The sequence below is a fragment of the Festucalex cinctus genome, chromosome 12 (genome assembly GCF_051991245.1).
Source record: "Festucalex cinctus isolate MCC-2025b chromosome 12, RoL_Fcin_1.0, whole genome shotgun sequence".
Lineage (NCBI taxonomy): Eukaryota > Metazoa > Chordata > Actinopteri > Syngnathiformes > Syngnathidae > Festucalex > Festucalex cinctus.
The window spans coordinates 16,134,360-16,151,665 of record NC_135422.1 but is presented as its reverse complement, the minus strand read 5'-3'; the positions used below and the strand labels follow the sequence as shown (position 1 = coordinate 16,151,665).

Below are 17,306 nucleotides of genomic sequence, written 5' to 3'. Positions count from 1 at the left end.
CGAGTCTCTGTGATTAAACTGTAATTAGGTTGGTTAAACCCCCCGCAGAGCTTCGCTGCTGTCGCCTCCTCCCACCTCTGTCGTCTCTTGCTCTGCTTTGCCTCTCCAGTTGAAGGCAAAGGGTTGCCATGCGGATTTTCCCCCCACTGGCTTTCCATGTTCTCACCGAGCGATACTCAAACTATTGGATGATAGCATCTATTAGCACCTATCGCCATTTCTTCGTGCTTTGTGAGACGCCCTAAGATGCCTTCAAAGCCGCTACGTTAGCGAGCATTAGCCGTCGGCTAATAGCCCGGCCAACTTGACAGCTAACGGCAGCATAATAGAAAAGTTTCCAGTCGAGGTCCGACAGGCAGGCGAGGCCTGAGTAAGCAGGGTGATAAACTTCTCAAGATGATGCAGAGAAAGGTTTGGCACGATTGGCAAACAGCTGATCTGCTAACGGTTAGCTGTTCAATGTACGGTACATTAAATGGTAAAGAGTACATTGCCCTCTAACTACCTGCTTGACCAGTCAGGAGAAAACATAAAGAACCACTGATGACTTTAGCATGGATTCCAGCACAACTGTTTGGTAGACAGTCTTTTCAAAGGGATGATTTAAGGAATTTATAGAACATCTTGTTTTAGTGTAGAACACAAAAATGTGTACTGACAGGTGCCATCCCGCTGACCCGTTTGTTTGTTTGTTTGTTTGTTTGTTTGTTTGTTTGTTTTAAGTACAGTCACCGCACCATTTTTGGGGGGGCCATGGTGTCTTTTCATTATTATGCCGGAACCAGAACTACTTCCTTCTTCTGTATCTAAGAACCTGAGCTTGTCTGTCGGCATATTTCAAATGTTAGAATGCGGGACTGGCGAAAGGTGAACGGCACAGCCAGCTGCCGGGACTGAGCAGAAAAGTTTGGATCATGTATTGACCTGATTAGCACTGTTGAACTGTCAACCAAGATAGCATTTAGCATTAGCTAAAGCAATAACACAACTGCCGGACACCATTGACTAGCCATTAAATTTGTTATAGTTCCTGGTGAGAATTTATTGGAAATTTGATTGTTAGTGAAAGGACTCGGGTTCAAGTCCAGTCCTGGGTGACGTTTGCATGTTCTCCCCGTGCCTGTGTGGGTCTTCTCCGGGTACTCCGGTCTCCTCCCACATTCCAAAGACATGCATGGGAGGTTAATTGGGCGCTCCGAATTGTCCCTGAGTGTGCTTGTGTGCGTGGATGGTTGTTCGTCTCTCTGTGCCCTGCGATTGGCTGGCAACCAGGCCAGGGTGTCCCCCGCCTACTGGCCATAGCCAGCTGAGATAGGCTCCAGCATCCCTTGTGACCCTTCTGAGGAACAAGCAGTTCAGAGGATGGATGGATGGATGGATGGATGGATGGATGGATGGATGGATGGATGGATTTTTCCTGAAATTGCAATGATTTTAAGTGAAAGTGCAATGATAGAAAGGACAAAATACAGTGAATCCAATGTTGCTGGATCGGAACTCAGTCAAATTCAACTTTCATTCTTTTGTCAGACCGGATCTTTTGTCGCCTCTCATCTGTGTGTTTCAGATGGCTCGGGATACGATTCTCCGGAGCCCTTCCTGACTGACGGTGGTCCAAGCCGGAGACCAGACTGCACGGCCCCGGTACTCGCTCTGGCCTGGCTGTTGCTGGGATTCTTTTCCTGGCTGTGACCCCTCCCTCACTCCCCCTCTTCCTGGAGATCCCGCCCCGGGATACCGGGCCGGGTCGGGCCGGGCTGGGCTGGCTGTCCGTCCCTCAAAAGTCCACCACCCCCCTCAGGGAAGCCCTTTGACCCGCCCCATCCACCTTCCCTCCCACCCCCCCACTTATCGACAACGCAACCACCAGCCACCACCACCACTGCCAGCCCCCCTCCCCGCCCTCCACGGCCCAACCACGGACACCCTTTCCAGGCCTGGCAAGTCTGCAGGGTGGACCGGTTATGTTGCACTCTGGGAAATGTCCTTTCACTTGTATCAGGATCTTCTTTGGATGTGACTGTAGACTTTCCTGGCCAGTGACGAGGTAGATGTGGATATGATTAAACTTGTCATCCATCCAGAAGGTCGGCCCGGATGCACAAAAACTGTTTTTTGTACTCCCAAAGCCTGAAGCGCGAGTAGCCATGCCTGCATTTTTTTTGTTTTGTTTTTTACAACCTAATCAAATTGTTGCTGTAGACTAAACAGATCCGGATCACATGAGCACACACGATGACAATTTTAACCATAGCCTGTGGGAGGGTTAGCGGGCGGGTCCGGCAAGGTGTACAGTATATTTTCAGCTGGGATGTGTTCTTCTTTGTCTTGTTTGTTGTTTCTAAACAAAAGCATTTATCACCGCCTGCTCTCAGCACAGGCGCAGTCTGCACTTGTCTTAGTCCGGCAGGTCGGGTGACTTCTGGAACCATGACTTTACTCCTGTATGAATGTACCACTGGTCACCCACCTCTTTGTGTTTGTGTATTGTTACGACTGTGGTCACTTCTCGGGGTTCTGGGTCGCGGTTTCTGGGGAACAGGTTCTCGGGACTGGGCGGTAGGGTTTTATGGCGCTCGGGGGCGAAGAGAAGAGGTGGCGAGACTCCAGTTGCATGACCACTGTGAAACCCTCAGAACAACCTTGTTTGTATTGATGATCTATTTTTTCATGGGGGTATACCAGAACCACCTTGCCGCCACTCTCGGATACCGGGACTTTTTCAAGGCAGCCAACAGGAGGATTCTCTCTCTTCACGCAGTCTCGCCCCCTTTGTGGTGGTTCAGTGGGGTCCGGATTGGCAGATCTGACGGACCCCAATCGGTGCAACCAACCGGAAACCATCCAAGAGACTCAACCGGACCACCACGAACGTTAATGCTGACTGGGAAACCAGTCTTGGACTATGGCGTGTGTGGTAGCACCACAAACACACACATACATATACACACTCACATACTCTTTGGTGGTAGCCTTCATGGACTGAGTTTAATGTCAAAAAATGGAGGGAAAATTTTTTTGAATTTTGTTGCTGGGAAGTGAACATATAGGAGCAAAGCACTGTGAACACACACAAACATGCAGATACACACGTCAGCCCGTCCTCACAAGAATTCAGTAGGATTTCATACAAAAATTATACCGTAATTAGTAGGGATGTTACGATAACGCCAATATCGTGATAATTATAATAATAATTTGCCACGTCGTCTTCATGTCGCAATATTAAAACTGGTGCACTTCCAGCACCCGCTAGTGTTTAGTAGTGCGGTTCAATTTTAATTAGGCATGTTTTGGCCACTGCGTCGGTTTTCACTCCCATAAATCGGTCATACCAGCAAATAGATTTCAACATCTCCATTAAAAAAAAAAACATTACTTTTCGCCTGCTTGAGGCAGCTGAGCCAATATGAGCGCATGACAATAAAATAAAATGGCTGTCCAAGACTATTTCTTTGTCACTGATGTTATTATGTACAAGAACCCACAATATTGTGTGGGGGGGGTTTGCTATTAGTTTTTTTTTCTTCTTAATATCTTGAGTTCTTACACAGTATTATATTTTTTACATATAGGCCTATACATCGCCAACCTCATAATATTGTGATAATTATATTGTGATGTTTGGCTATCGTTAAATCCTTAGTAATTAGTAGAAAACTGACATTTTTACACAATGGAGATAACCACTTATTTTTAAAAAGACAGCATTTTTCTGAAAAATATTAGTGGACAGCAGCTTGCTGGAAAAATCACTTTTTTCTCCACCCCGTGCAATTTCCCACTAAATTCTTGTGAGTTGGGGATCATATGTAGAAAAGCACACGATACAAGGCATTCACTTACATGCACATACACACAAACAAACAAACAAATGAGGGGAAGCACCTCCTTCTCGGTTTCCTCTTATTTTTGTAGCATTTAAAAAAACAAAAAAACAAATCACTGTTAAGGACTCTTGCGTGGGATGCAGTGATGGGTGGGCGAGATTGAGTGTAGCCTGTGGAAGATTAAAACAAACAAACCAACAAACAAAAGACGTGTCTTCTTTGATTCCACTGATGCCGGTCCTCCTGTTCTGCTTCTCTGGTTCATGATCCGACGCTCATTTTAATGGTAGGTACAGTGGGACGCCTCAGGGCCATGTACGACTTTTTGCTTTTTATTTTGTGCTGTTTTTTTTTTTCAGGGGAGGTTGACCTTCCACACATGAAGAAATGAGAAGGAAGAAACACACAAATAAAGATTTTCCTTTTTGTGTCTGCTTGTCAAAGTAACGCCAGTGGGATTGATTTCTTGACAGGTTCGTTCCTACTTGGCAATGCAATTCCGATGACTTTATTCGACCCGTGACATACATGGTCATTTTGGGACAGCCGGCGTCAAAGCGTGAAATGGTTCCGATGAAATCACCTTCTCGCGTCTCGTCATGTGTTCTTCCCTTGGCACTGTGACGGCTCACCAGAAAAGCACTGTATGTAATTTAGGACGCTAATGCTATGTTCAGACCGAAGCGAAAATATTGCGACACTACGCTGGTCTTGAGAGTGTTTGTTCGCGGGGTTCTCGGGGATTTCCGCTGTGGTTGGTGGTGCTGTCCCGGGTACACGTAGATCGCCGTGTCGTACAACTCCGGGTTCCTGCAAACCGCGACGATCAAACTATCCTCCATTGCTATGCTACACGTTCTGCACACAACCGCTTCCTGTGTTTTGTCTGCTGTGTGACTATACTGTTGGTCTGAACGTAGCATAAGACACCGCTATCATCATTGTGGCAGGCGTCTCCACGATTTGTAGCTAGCTGTTAGCATTAGCAATAGGAGTCCATTCTCTCCTGATAGCTGTTTGAGACTGAAGCTTCAAAACGTGATTCTAAACAATGACATGGATTTATATTGACGTGCTGCTTCGATACGCGCTTCAAATCATGTGATCTTCATATACTTTCAACTTTTCGTCAATCTTGGTGAAACGTACTTTACTAAAACTTTCTAGGGGGCGCTAGCTAACTGAGCCTTTTTGTTGTTGTTGTTTTAATCACACAAAAATGAATGAAAATGTTCATTATTTTGCCAACCATGACAACTTTAGACCATTAAAATCAGTGTCACGTCATTGTAAACGGCGAGTAGAAGTCATGTTTGCCTCACGTGATGCATCAGAGTTACTTCTTTTTTTTTTTATTCACAGTAAATAGTTGTTGATAATAGTTGTTGAATACGCCTGTTCCACATTGTTGAATGAATGCCTCACATTGTCAATCAAAATTGGCCATTATAATTACAGTTTGTTTGTGTGTGTGTGTGGGTGGGGGTGTGTGTGTGTGTGTGTGTGTGTGTGTGTGTGTGTGTGTGTTTTTTTGCGAGGGGCAACAATGGCTGCCTTACAACAGGAAGTGCACCATACAAATGAACAGATGTGCTTCCTGGAATGATAGTGGAAAGTCATCATTTATTATTACCACACATAAGGTAAACACGCTGCCTTTCACCGTCCAATTCATCATTTCATTATTTTAGCCCCCCTCCTTTTTTTTTTTTTAATTGGCTTTGCATGTGGAACAATAATTGGCAGGGGGGGATTTTTGGACCTGCAAGACGGCAGTTTGGGCAGCAGCCAAGGAAGGAACGCCAGGAAATACAGATGGCAATTAAATGCATCTTCTGTTCTTTTTCTTTCTTTATTACATTTTTACTCCCCTGCTTGTTTCCTCGCTCTCGTTTCCAGACAATTGGCTAATCCCGTCTTCCTCTTCCTTCACTTACTTTTTTTTTCTTTTTACGGAATTATAGAATTAGGGCAGCGCTCCCGTCCTTGTTAATGAGCAAGAGTGTGATGAAAGAGCTTGATCTCGAACGTGCCATCTGCACTCACTATTACACACACACACACACATGCATACATTGTATACCTTAGAGGGGATTTTTTTTGCTATTCAAGCGCTATTGAACATGGCGTGAAATGATAAAACGTCAGGAAAAAGTTGCGCAAGAACACAGACACACATGGGCCCAGATGGGGCCATGTGTTGTTGCTGAATAATGCATGTTATGTAGACTCTATAAAAGATACATGGCAAGTCAGAGCTGAGCACCTTTTAACACAGAAAAGATAGAATGGTGCAAAAACATACAAAATGTCCAGTGGTGCTAAAACAGGTCACAAATCAATAAACTGCCTTTTGTGATTCAACCCTCCTGTTGCATTGATGCTGTTAAGGGTCAATTTGACCCGGACCATGTTAACCAAAAATATCCAATATGGAAAAACATTAAACATGGTTGATATTTTACTGTTAACCCCGTTACTAAAAATAGGGGGGTTGGGTGTGGGGGGCGGGTGGGGTGGTGGTGGTATTGGGGGTAATTACTAACTGTATTACTAACAATTTAAATAAACATTTACTGTTTCACACTATTATTCCATTTCATTTTTTATTATTTTTGTTATGGGTCGATTTGACTGACATCTTTAAACCGCAAGTTAGATTCAACGCAAGATGGAATGATTGCATTCATCTTAAGCAAAAAATAAAAAATAAAAAATCATTCGTGAACATAGACACACAAGGGGCAAAAGGGAAATGTAGGTGAAGGGCAAATGCTGCACTCGTGTGGGGGGAAACAGCAACGCTTCTTCCTCTCTCTGGAGTCAGATGACAGCTCAAGTGTGCGGCGTTCGAAAGCCCAGGCCATTCTAGGATTTTTGAAGGTTTCACACTGGAAACGCTCCTTCCGGACCTGCTTCTTTCTTTCCCTCTTGACCAACATATCTTTCCAACTTCCTTAACGTGTTACTTCTTCATTCCTGCCCTCAAACCCGCTTTTTATTTCTAAAAAAAAAAAAAAAGTACCTTTACAACAACTTCCTTTGGAAACTGTTTTTTGTTTTGTTTGTTTTTTGTCCTTGACTCAAATTGCTTTAAAATATTTCAGGTAAATGTTTAATTTAAAAAATGCATGGCTATTTATAACCCACCCTCTTTATTCAACCATCACAAGCAAATTTTAACGCGCTATTCTACAGAATTGAAAAAATTCCGACGGTCATCGGAGGCACCGCCATGTAGCAACTCGCGCTCGCGTCTCACATTAGAAAACATTACGTGCTCGTGCTCGTGCTCGTGCTCGTGACCGAAGCGGAAGAGGCGAAGCTGAGCGAAGCGTAGTGAAGGAATCCAGAAGTTATCGCTTGCGCCAAAGTTCGCATACCTGACTCAAGGAGGAGTTGCCGGGTCAAAGGGAGGGTTTTTGACGGTAAGTTAGCGACCGCCCTCGGACGAATTTATCTGCCTCTCGCTCCGTCCGTCGGCGTTGTTTAATTTGGGTGGCGGCGTCGGGGGAAAGCGGAACTAGCTTAGCGGACTAGCTTGGTCGCCTCCGTCTCCGTGGGGCGACTTTCCTCGGATCCTGCCAGTCGTCGACGGCTACTTTGGAAGCAAAATGTAAGTGACTTTACCCCCCCATCATCTTAAAACAGTCAATACACTCATTTGGTTGTTGGGGTTTAAACCAGCATATATTTTATGTCGTCTTTTTTTTTGTTTTATCACTTTGGTGCCTGTGTCATTCACGGTAACGTCACCTGTTGTCATTTTTTTTCTCTCGCGATAATTTTAAAGAGATCAAGAAAATGGTTTGATTGACACCTGTGGATTATTTATTTAATGTATGGAAGTTTTACTCTAATATCAGTTGTCTCCTCTTGCTGTCCCCCAAAGGTGAATCTTTTTTTTAAATGTTTTATTTATTTATTTATTTATTTTTTATGTGTATGGTATTTAACCTGTTTTATGTGTAGTTAATCTTCTAAAGGCACCCCCCCTAATTATTTCCCATCAATGATTCCAGGCCAGTGATAAGAAAGACATATCAGATGGTCTGAAACTGTGACTGGTAGACAGTCATTGTGAGGAATAAGCAATGACGTCATTGTGCCACTGCACAATTATCTGGAGGAACAGGTTTGGGTAGAACCAGAACTTGACCAGAACTTGGAGGATATGAGTCGGCACGTCGTCCACATTAGTGTTTTTTTGTGTGTGTTTTGTTTTAATGTGTGTGCATGCTGGGCTTTAATTATAAAAGTGCACAGTTGTAGATGACCACAACTTGTCCCTCCAAGCAACTAAGGTGATAATCTATTAGTTAAAAAAATGTTTCAGACAGTCATAAAGGGTCAAATAAAAGGGCTGTTCTAAAGATATTTTTGTGCAAATTGTTACAAAGTGCAGCTTTAAGGTTAGTCTCTTAATCTTAAACGCTTTTCTTTTTTATTTTACCTTCATTTAATGTTTTTGTCCAACTACTTAGTGAGGTAAATTTGTGTGTAATCTGTTGAAAGGATCATCTTAAAAAAAAAAAAATCATAAATAATCTTGACAAACAGATGCTCCCTTTTACATTCAATGTGCCATCCCTGCAGCTTTGATTCCAAGGGAAATGTTTTGCAGGAAGCAGAATTCCTCCACAGTTTCCTCATCTCCTCCGAAGGCCTTGTAGAGTTTTTGCCATTTGTGTGCCAAACTGTGCCAACTGCTTGAAGGAGGGTGGAGTGTGAGGGGTGAAGTGGTAACATCCTCAGAGGAAATCAAGTCGCGACTTGCTGATGTCGTCTGATTACTTTTCCATGTACACAAACGGCTTTCAACTGTCACAATCAGCCTGCATTGCATTTTAGTTGCACTAAACCACCGTTGATGCAATAAAACCTCACAAGTCATGTAAAATGTTCACATTAAAGCCGTAAAAGAATGAAGCGAGGAGATCACAAGAGGATGCGTCATGAGCTACATCAAGCCTTCCCAGTAAAAACCCAAAACATTAAAGGTGCCTTTTAATAACATAAACATTAAAGTAGGGAATGCGTGCACATGAGAGTAAGTTTTAAAGTTGCCTTTTCCAAAAGCGCACAAGTGCTTAAAGCAAAATCAATTCAAGCATTTGACCTATTTCCTTGTACTAAAATTGCTAGCAGTGTAACTGTAAGCCAAAAAACATGCAAAAAAGTAACTACGCAGAAATTATTATATATTTTTTGAAGGTTTAACTAATACAGGAGAAAGACGCTAAATATTAACTAATCATTGAAACGTAATTTTTATGAATATGCAGTGCCATTTCTGGAAGGGCCATAACAACATGGGTCATGTCGGGCCACCAACCAAAAAAGGCTTCATGTCGGACCCTAGTCAGTAAGAATTTGAACAGTCTCTTTTTAGAGAAAATGGGAAACAAACGGTAATAAAATATGTAATAATAAACACATTCATACACGAGCTGCTCATACCAACATGCAGACGTTAACTGACACCCATGTCACTCACCAGCCAAGAAACAATTAGTCAATTAGTCCAGTAGAACGTGAGGAAGGCACCACCAAAACGACAAAAGAAATTTAATAATAATTAATACCTTCACGTTGTGTTTAATACTGCAAAAGCAATATTTATACGATTTAATTGGTAGAATACTTGAGTGGTAAACATCCAGGCACTGTCTTTACTCTGATGCAACCTACTGAGGTGGACAATCTTTATATACAGTGCTCGGCATATATGAGTACACCCCTTCGGAAAATGTAAAGATTTTATTCAATATCTCAATGAAGATAAGAACAATTTCCAAAATTGATGAAAATGTTTTCTGTAGAAGAATATGCGCCTAACTCACAATATGAAAGTAGGGTTATATAGAATGCATAAGATTACAAAATCTTCAATTTAATCAAATTAAATAATGCAAAAAAAATTACTGCAACCCACAACAAAAACGACTACATCTAGTTAGTGTTTTCCATGACTGTTATGGATAGCAACATATGTTAGGCCTGGAATTAACAAGTTGTCAGTCTTTTTCTCGCGGTGTACTTATTTGTGCAAAATGTACTTTGTGTGTGTGTGTGTGTGTGTGTGTGTACTAATGAACAAATCCTGTTTTCAATCAATAGCCCACATTTGTGGAAGTATTTTGTAGTATTACTATCCAATAGAAAATCTAAATTCTGAAAGGAAACTAAAGGTGTTCTCACAAACCTGCTGGGGTGTACTCAATAATGATGAGCGCTTTAGGTATAAAATTGGCTGGTTGGTAAAAAAAAAAATTAACATTTCTGGTACTGAAGATTTCAATTTTAATAAGCTCCTTCTTGTTGACACTCTGGCTTTGAATGAGCTACTTTTGTTCAAATGTCTTCATTTCATCTGTTAAATGCTTCTGAATCCAGATGTTGACTTGCCTTATGTATATATAATGTGCTTGTTGCCTGTGGCTGCTCTTTGTCCTCATTATGATGCATCTGCATACATGCTGATTTTGTTTTTCTGTCTCATAACAAAGCCGTTAAAGTTTCTGTTGGCAGGTGTCAGCATTCAGTCGCATGACTTTGCTAGTCCACACCTGTGTCGCTCATTGTTTGCAAAAGGAAACACATTTGTCGATCATTTTCTTTCTTTTTTAAATAGTCATGGGAAAAAAAAGATGAATTAATAGAATTGTTTAAGCCGTCAAGCCCTTGATTCTTGTTAACATTTCTGATCTTTTCATTACAGGCCGCAGACGATCGAGTTGAGTGCCACGGGAGGCGCGTCCAAGCTGGACAGCAGCAACATGGACGACATGACGGTGGAGCAGATCGCCGCCAGGGCCAACCAAGTGACCGACGAGGTAATCCCACCCGTTAAGAAAGGTGTCGCGTGAAGTCGAACCTGCACTCGCTTTAAGCGGAGCGCTGAGAAGAAACGAGATGATTGCAAATTGGTGTCTTATTAAAAGACGCCTTCAGCAGTGTTGATGAATATTTACAACAATCCTGCTAAGCCGGCTTGTGTCAACAACACTGTCACCACGTTTTGTTTTGTGAGCATTTTGTTGAACTAACCAGTTACTTTTGTGTGTTGTAAAAATGTCACAACAGAATCAATTATTTTGTGAATTTAGTTTGTCACCGGGCTGCTCTGGAAGGTGCAAATAAGTTACCAAACTGTTCAACTTTCAACATTTACATGAAACTTTATTAAAGTGAGGCCAAACAAAAATCACCTAGTTTGTAGTGAAAGCCCATAAACTTAGTTAATCACTGACATGAAATCAATAACCATGCTCATGTTTTGTTTTATACTTTTGAACAACAGTTTATACTGTGACTATGTCTGCGGTTGTGCTTGTTAGCGTCTTCATCTTGACGACTTTTAATGCCTGTCAGGTGATTTCTGCCACTTCTCTTCTATGAATGCTTGTGTGCGTGTGCGCGATGAGGTAATGTTTTTTCTGTCTCTTCCTTCCTGCTGCCTACGCCTGCTTGGCTGACACAACTTGTCGCCTTCTGCTCAGTGGAGGTCAGAAAATAGTGAACTATCAATTTACGTGTATTGAGTGACATGAATAGATTTGGGCATCCCCAATGTTGAGCTTTCTCTCAATGTGAAGGAATAAAAAAAGACGAGTCTTTCAGTCTTGGTACATTTTTGTACATTTGTACAAATTCACTTGAACTCTTTTTTTATTTTTTTTATTTTTTATTTTTTCCCACGATAATACAAAATAAATAAATAAATAAAATAAATTATTAAAGCAAATAAATATAAATAATTAAATAATGCTTAACTGTACATATGCCTGCAACTTTAGGTTCACTTACAACCAAATGTGAATTTGGGCCAAGCAGAAATGGAAATTATTTTGCTGTACGAATCAAAAATGTTCGTATGAAATAATTTCACACGAAAAAAATTGGAATACTGCAAGTCTTTTATTTTTATTTTATTTTATTTTTTTAATTATTTTTTTTAATTTATTTTTTTAAATAAAAGAATTCACTTCCTCATATTACATATTTCCAGGGGCCGGGTAATCTTTTTTTTTTTTTTTTTTTTTTTTTTTTTTTTAACGGCTCAATTCTTGTAGCCCAATGACAATTTTTCTTGTAATGTTAGTAAAGTAGCGTAACTGCCCAAATCATTTTCAACTTACCATCACATATCAAATTAACTGTGCCCGCGTTTGCGCAAAAAAAAAAAAAAAAATGTCTAGTATGTGTAGATTCTCAGTTATCTAAGTCAAGATTACCACGTGATTGTTAAATAAAGGCAACTGGACTCTTGCTTGTAATTTTTATTTTATTTTATTTTTTTTAAAGTTTTGTGTTTTTGTCTGCAAAGAAAAAAAACAAAAACAAAAAAACGATTTGACCAGTGGCACTAATAGGCTAATGACTGTTGGAGCAGTGAGGAAAAAATAAAGATGACAATTCTCAATTTTTATTGACACTGTCATGAAATTAATTATTTATTGTTGTGGTCATAGTCTAATATAGAAACCAGCAGGGCGTTAACTCACCTGGCGCAACTGCATTCCACTTCCTTGCATGCTCCATTATTTTCCATTCCTCACACATTGGTCACCTGACAAAGTGGGCGGAGAATCCCTTTTGAGAAGGAGTCAAGTGAAATAGAAATTCAAATGTATACATTCTGATGTGTTTATTTTGCAGTCGCTGGAAAGCACGCGCCGGATGCTGCAAATGGCCGAGGAGGTGAGACCATCGGCCTCATCAACATTGAGACGTCCTCTGACGAAACCAGAAGGACATTATTATTGTTATTATTATTATTATTATTATCATCATCATTCTTTTTGATGTCGTTTTTGCTGTTTTTGCAGAGTAAGGAGACTGGTGTGAAAACCATGGTGATGTTGGAACAGCAAGGAGGTGTGTATGCTGCTTGCCCCCATATTGATGTCCCCCCCCCCCCTCACACACACACAAAGTTCCCCAATACTCGAAAAAGTGCATTTGGTGTTCTTTGCCCGATTGTGCCGACCCACTCTGAAGACTTTGTTGGAGTCAAGCTGTCGTCCGTGATTTCGGTTTACTCGGCGATGGTTGGTTGACGCAATGCGGCCTGCTGGTCTTTTCAGAGCAGCTGAATCGCGTGGAGGACGGCATGGACCAGATCAACCAGGACATGAGGCTGGCCGAGAAGAACCTGAGCGACCTCTCCAAGTGTTGCGGACTTTGCATCTGCCCGTGCAACAGGTACGACTCGGGGTAACAAACGGAATCAATAGATCACAATCGCTCCCTTTTCTGTGCACCAAATTGCACCAAATGAGCAAGACCCGGGGGCCTGTTCTAAAAATAGCTTACCAATGATGGGACATTGTCATTCTTCTCGGGATATTTTAAAAGTGATTATCTAAAAAAAATAGGAGTGTCAAAATTAGCGTGTTAATTTAAAGTTCCTTTAACGCCACTCTTTTTTTTTTTTTTTACGTGCGATTAACGACCGCCCCTTACTTGGAAAGCCTGTTCAGGGGGAATTCCAGTCGCAATGCAGCAGACACCAAAATTTAGCAGTAATAATAATGCATATATTTGTGGACACTGGTGCCATGTTGCATTTTACAATTTTAAAAATGTGCAGAATTTCACAAGTGACTTCATGTTAAAGATTAGATAGCTCTTAATATGAAAAGAAAAATGCACTAAGCTGTTACCAACCTCTTACAATTGCAATTGTGCCATCTAGTGGCAGAAAAAATGACCAACACAAATCAATAGCACTCTTTTTTTTTTTTTTTTACAGTACATAGTTTTAATTTTAACTCAATTTTATGAATTATTATAAAATTACCGTATCAATAATTAAAAGATGCAGCCATATTTCTATTTAACATTTTTTTTCCAATTTCACGTTAAGAGTTAACCTTGCTCTCGCAAGATGAATTCTCGTGGTATTTGTGAGTTCACAAACTCCGGAGAAAACATCTTGTGCCTGGACCAATCCAATCACAGAGTGACATTGTGTTTGGGGGCGGGATATGCAACTGTGACGAAACCAGGAAGCCAGCGCTGACGCAGAAGCTAACAAACAAACCTAACATGGACGAATGGACGCTGCAATGAATTCTGTTCTCACAGATTTACTCACCGTTTCCTTGTTAAATGTTAAACAGCGAGAGGTGCTCTCGTGCATTTCTAGCTTGTACGATGTTCGTCCCCCTCCCCCCTTGGCAAGAACGAAGATGACATTTTCACCTGTGGCTTTGATTGGTTAAAACAAACGTGTAGAATGTCGCATCGTCCAATCAGCTTGAATTATTGTACAGAATTTCCCACCTTTTCCCGACGAAATTACTGTGGAAATTACGTATCCATCTGGCTTTTGCCAGGTTAGTTAAGAGTATGAAAACTTATGGGAAAAAATACTGTACATTTCATTGTACATTTAGAACAGATATAAAAATTTGTGATTAATCATGAGTTAACTTTTGGTCATGTGATTAATAATGATTAAAAATTGTAATTGTCTGACACCCCTAATAATAGTGTTATATATTGATATGTATGTTATGATAGTTGATATAAGAAATCATGACCATGATAAGTGTCTTCACATAAATAAATGAATTATTGATATCGTAAAAGGTAATTTAAAGAAATTTATTAGCAAAGTTTGCATTAATGAGCACCAGAGTAACTCAGTTCCAAAAGGTTGATGACCCCTTGAACTTGACCCTGTTTTTGTCTGAGTTTTTGCAACCATAATAATAATGATAACCATGACGACCGCTCTTCCCAAAATGCCCTCGCTTTGAAGCCGAGGATTCTTTGACGATTACCAAAAGATGAGGTAGGGAAAAGGCGTGTTTCTCGCGTGTGCTTGACGCACCCCCATCGTTGGCCGTAACGCGCCGGTCTCCTCCCACCCCACAGGGTGACGTCCATCGAGAACGACTCGCGATACAAGCGCACGTGGGGCATCGGAGGAGGACTGGATGCCGAAAGCAACGGCGACGGTTCCAATGTGGTGTCGAAGCAACCTGGGGGCGTTCGCAACGGTCAGCCCGGCCAAGTCAACGCGGCGCCGCCGCCTTCCGGGCCCCACATCAAGAGGTGAGCAAGCATCGCACCGTTTTCGTCCTTCAACCGTATGGAATTTGAGAAAAAAAAATGTGGTAGGGTGAGTCGGGAGGAAAAGTGTCGGGTTTTTTTTATCGCCAAGCAAGGCCAATGATGTTGACGAATTTGAAGGCCGTGGGTACGGATGTTTTCTGACGTGGCGTGTGAACAACACGGCAGGATAACCAACGACGCCCGTGAGGACGAGATGGAGGACAATCTGAACGCCGTCGGCGGCCTCATCGGCAACCTGCGATCCATGGCGGTGGACATGGGCACGGAAATCGACAAGCAGAACAAACAGATCGACCAGATCACTGGCAAGGTAACGCACAGATTTCAACACGTAACCATTCACTTGTTACCTCAATAATAATAATAATAATAATAATAATAATAATATAGGAACAGAGTACAAACAAAAATACAGAGCGATATTGGGAAAGGATCTTGAAAATAAATATTCCAGATGTATTTATAAATATTGTAATATTCTCTTAGTTGTTTTCTCTGAAAGTTCTGATTATTCTTGTAAGATTGAACCATTTTTCTCACTGTGACATTAATGTTGTCCCAATAAGTACGACGGCGTATTACGGCCATGTAGAAATAGATATTTTTTTTAGAGGGCGGGGGAAATAAGACGAGAAAAAAAAAGTGGCAAATTTGCCACTTTATTAAATAGCAACTATGATATTGTTAATCTCTGCTAAAGCAATTAGTATCTCCTTGTTTTAAAACCCGACCGAAAAGTACATCTTAAGAAGTTCTTCCACTGTAGACGTGACAAACTGTGACTTGTGTAGCGCGACACGTGTTTCCTTTCTGCTGGCACTACACTTGACACAAACAGCCGCACAAAGAGAAAAAAAAGTGGCAAATTTACCGTTTATACAGTTGCAAATTTGCCACTTTTTTTCTCATCATATTTCCCCGCCCTCTAACAAAATATATATATATATTTCTACGTGGCCCTAATACGCCGTCGTAAATATGGCAAAATTTACTTTTTTTCCCTTTGGAAGAAAATGACTGTGTTCATGCATTGTTACAAAAAAAAAGTGACTTTTTTTTTTTTTCATAGCTTTACTTCTTATATTTTTCCCATTTTCACAGAATTTTTTATTTTTTTTAAGCAACATGCTGACTGTTTTCGTAAAATTTAGATTTTCCCATTGGAACTCCCCCCCAAGATTGCAACTTTTTTGCTTGGAAAAAAACAACTGTATTCCTGATTCTATATTTTTATGCACCTCATTAGAAAAAGTGATATTGCTCGCTATTAGCCTGCGTGCATATCAGTTTTTGTTTTCTCTGATCAAGGTTTAAAAAATTTTTTTTTATAAAAACCCTGAAGTGAACATGTTAACCTTTAGTCTTGTACTCATATTTAGCTATTTAGCTGTTTAGTGGCCATTCTTGCTCTTATCTTCTCGGCCATCTTCCATGTGATGTTTTTGGGGTGTAAAATATGGATTAATGTTGCACTCGTTGCCCATTTTCATTTTGTTTGCCTCCAGGCGGACATGAACAAAGTGCGCATTGACGAAGCCAACCAGAGAGCCACCAAACTCATCAACTAAGAAGCCGCTTTCTCCAACACACACGCACCAACATGGCCACGCAAGAACAGGCAAATCATCTTACTGTGTAGAGCGCCGATTAGAAAACAGATACAGGACCAGTGGAAGGTTTGAACTTTTTTTTTTTTTTTTCTTTCTAAGAAAGCAGCTTTCTCTCCAATCATGAAACATGCGCGCCTCATCACAGCCAAATAAGACGACACAATCTGGTTATGCAGAGCACCAAATAGAAAACGAATATTGGATCCAGCAAAAGTTTGGACACTTTCTAGCATTTGAGAAACTGCTTTCCAAAAAGACCCCTTTTTTGATATCAAAATGGCTTCCACCTGTTGCTCCGGTTTTAAGCTTAAAATGTCCTTTCTTGTCAAACAGCATGTAATTATTATTGTATGTGTATAATTTCAAATTATTTCTTATTTCAAGCAGAGCTGTGAATGAAATCCACCCCTTTACATTTTTAAATATGTTCAATGAAAAAATGAATTACCCGCTACGACCTGCCACGTCCCCAACACGTGGCTTTAGCGTCAAGCTAGCATTGCAGCAAGTGGATTGCAATCCTTGTTAGCTGTTAGCTTGCTAGCATTCAGGTCTTGTGATCAGCGGGCGTGCCGCTCCCCTTGTAAATATGTTCTCAGCAGCGTATCTGACCTGAGATCAGCTGCACGATGTTACAAAAAAAAAAAAAGTTTGTTGAATTGTTTGTACTCAGTAATAAAGCTATTCCAGGTATGAAGGTCGTCTGTTCAATCTTTTTAATTTTATCCGCAATCCTATGAATCGTGCAAACCTCGGGCCCGGGTGCTAATTTTTAATG

At 41.0% G+C, this 17,306-nt stretch overlaps 2 protein-coding genes across 4 annotated transcripts in view; both read left to right on the top strand.

Annotated features, from left to right (window-relative positions):
• Positions 1 to 4,047, top strand: part of efna2a (ephrin-A2a) — an 86,736-nt gene extending 82,689 nt beyond the window's left edge. Inside the window, exon 5 of one of the 2 annotated variants that reach the window (XM_077539129.1) lies at positions 1,568 to 4,047. In XM_077539129.1, coding sequence (XP_077395255.1) covers positions 1,568 to 1,692 — 125 coding nt within the window. In that variant the 3' untranslated portion in view covers positions 1,693 to 4,047. The remainder of the gene's footprint in view (positions 1 to 1,567) is intronic. The other variant, XM_077539130.1, reaches the window with a different exon arrangement.
• Positions 4,048 to 7,090: 3,043 nt separating this feature from the next.
• On the top strand, positions 7,091 to 17,221 carry snap23.1 (synaptosome associated protein 23.1). Of its 2 annotated transcripts, none has more exons than XM_077539128.1 (8): positions 7,091 to 7,258; positions 10,552 to 10,666; positions 12,492 to 12,533; positions 12,662 to 12,710; positions 12,920 to 13,037; positions 14,718 to 14,897; positions 15,084 to 15,228; positions 16,424 to 17,221. In XM_077539128.1, exons 2-8 carry the CDS (start codon positions 10,610 to 10,612, stop codon positions 16,484 to 16,486), a joined length of 654 nt encoding a protein of 217 aa, XP_077395254.1. In that variant the 5' UTR covers positions 7,091 to 7,258; positions 10,552 to 10,609; the 3' UTR covers positions 16,487 to 17,221. The 2 variants fall into 2 exon arrangements, with proteins under 2 accessions (XP_077395254.1, XP_077395253.1); XM_077539127.1 differs by lacking the exon at positions 7,091 to 7,258 and adding an exon at positions 7,278 to 7,446.
• The last annotated feature ends 85 nt before the right edge of the window (positions 17,222 to 17,306 follow it).

Bases quoted from the DNA above. Each gene is read 5' to 3' on its own strand.
- snap23.1 (XM_077539127.1), top strand. The intron at 10,667-12,491 runs GTAATCCCACCC...TTTATTTTGCAG, and splicing joins CCAACCAAGTGACCGACGAG to TCGCTGGAAAGCACGCGCCG. The intron at 12,711-12,919 runs GTGTGTATGCTG...TGGTCTTTTCAG, and splicing joins GATGTTGGAACAGCAAGGAG to AGCAGCTGAATCGCGTGGAG.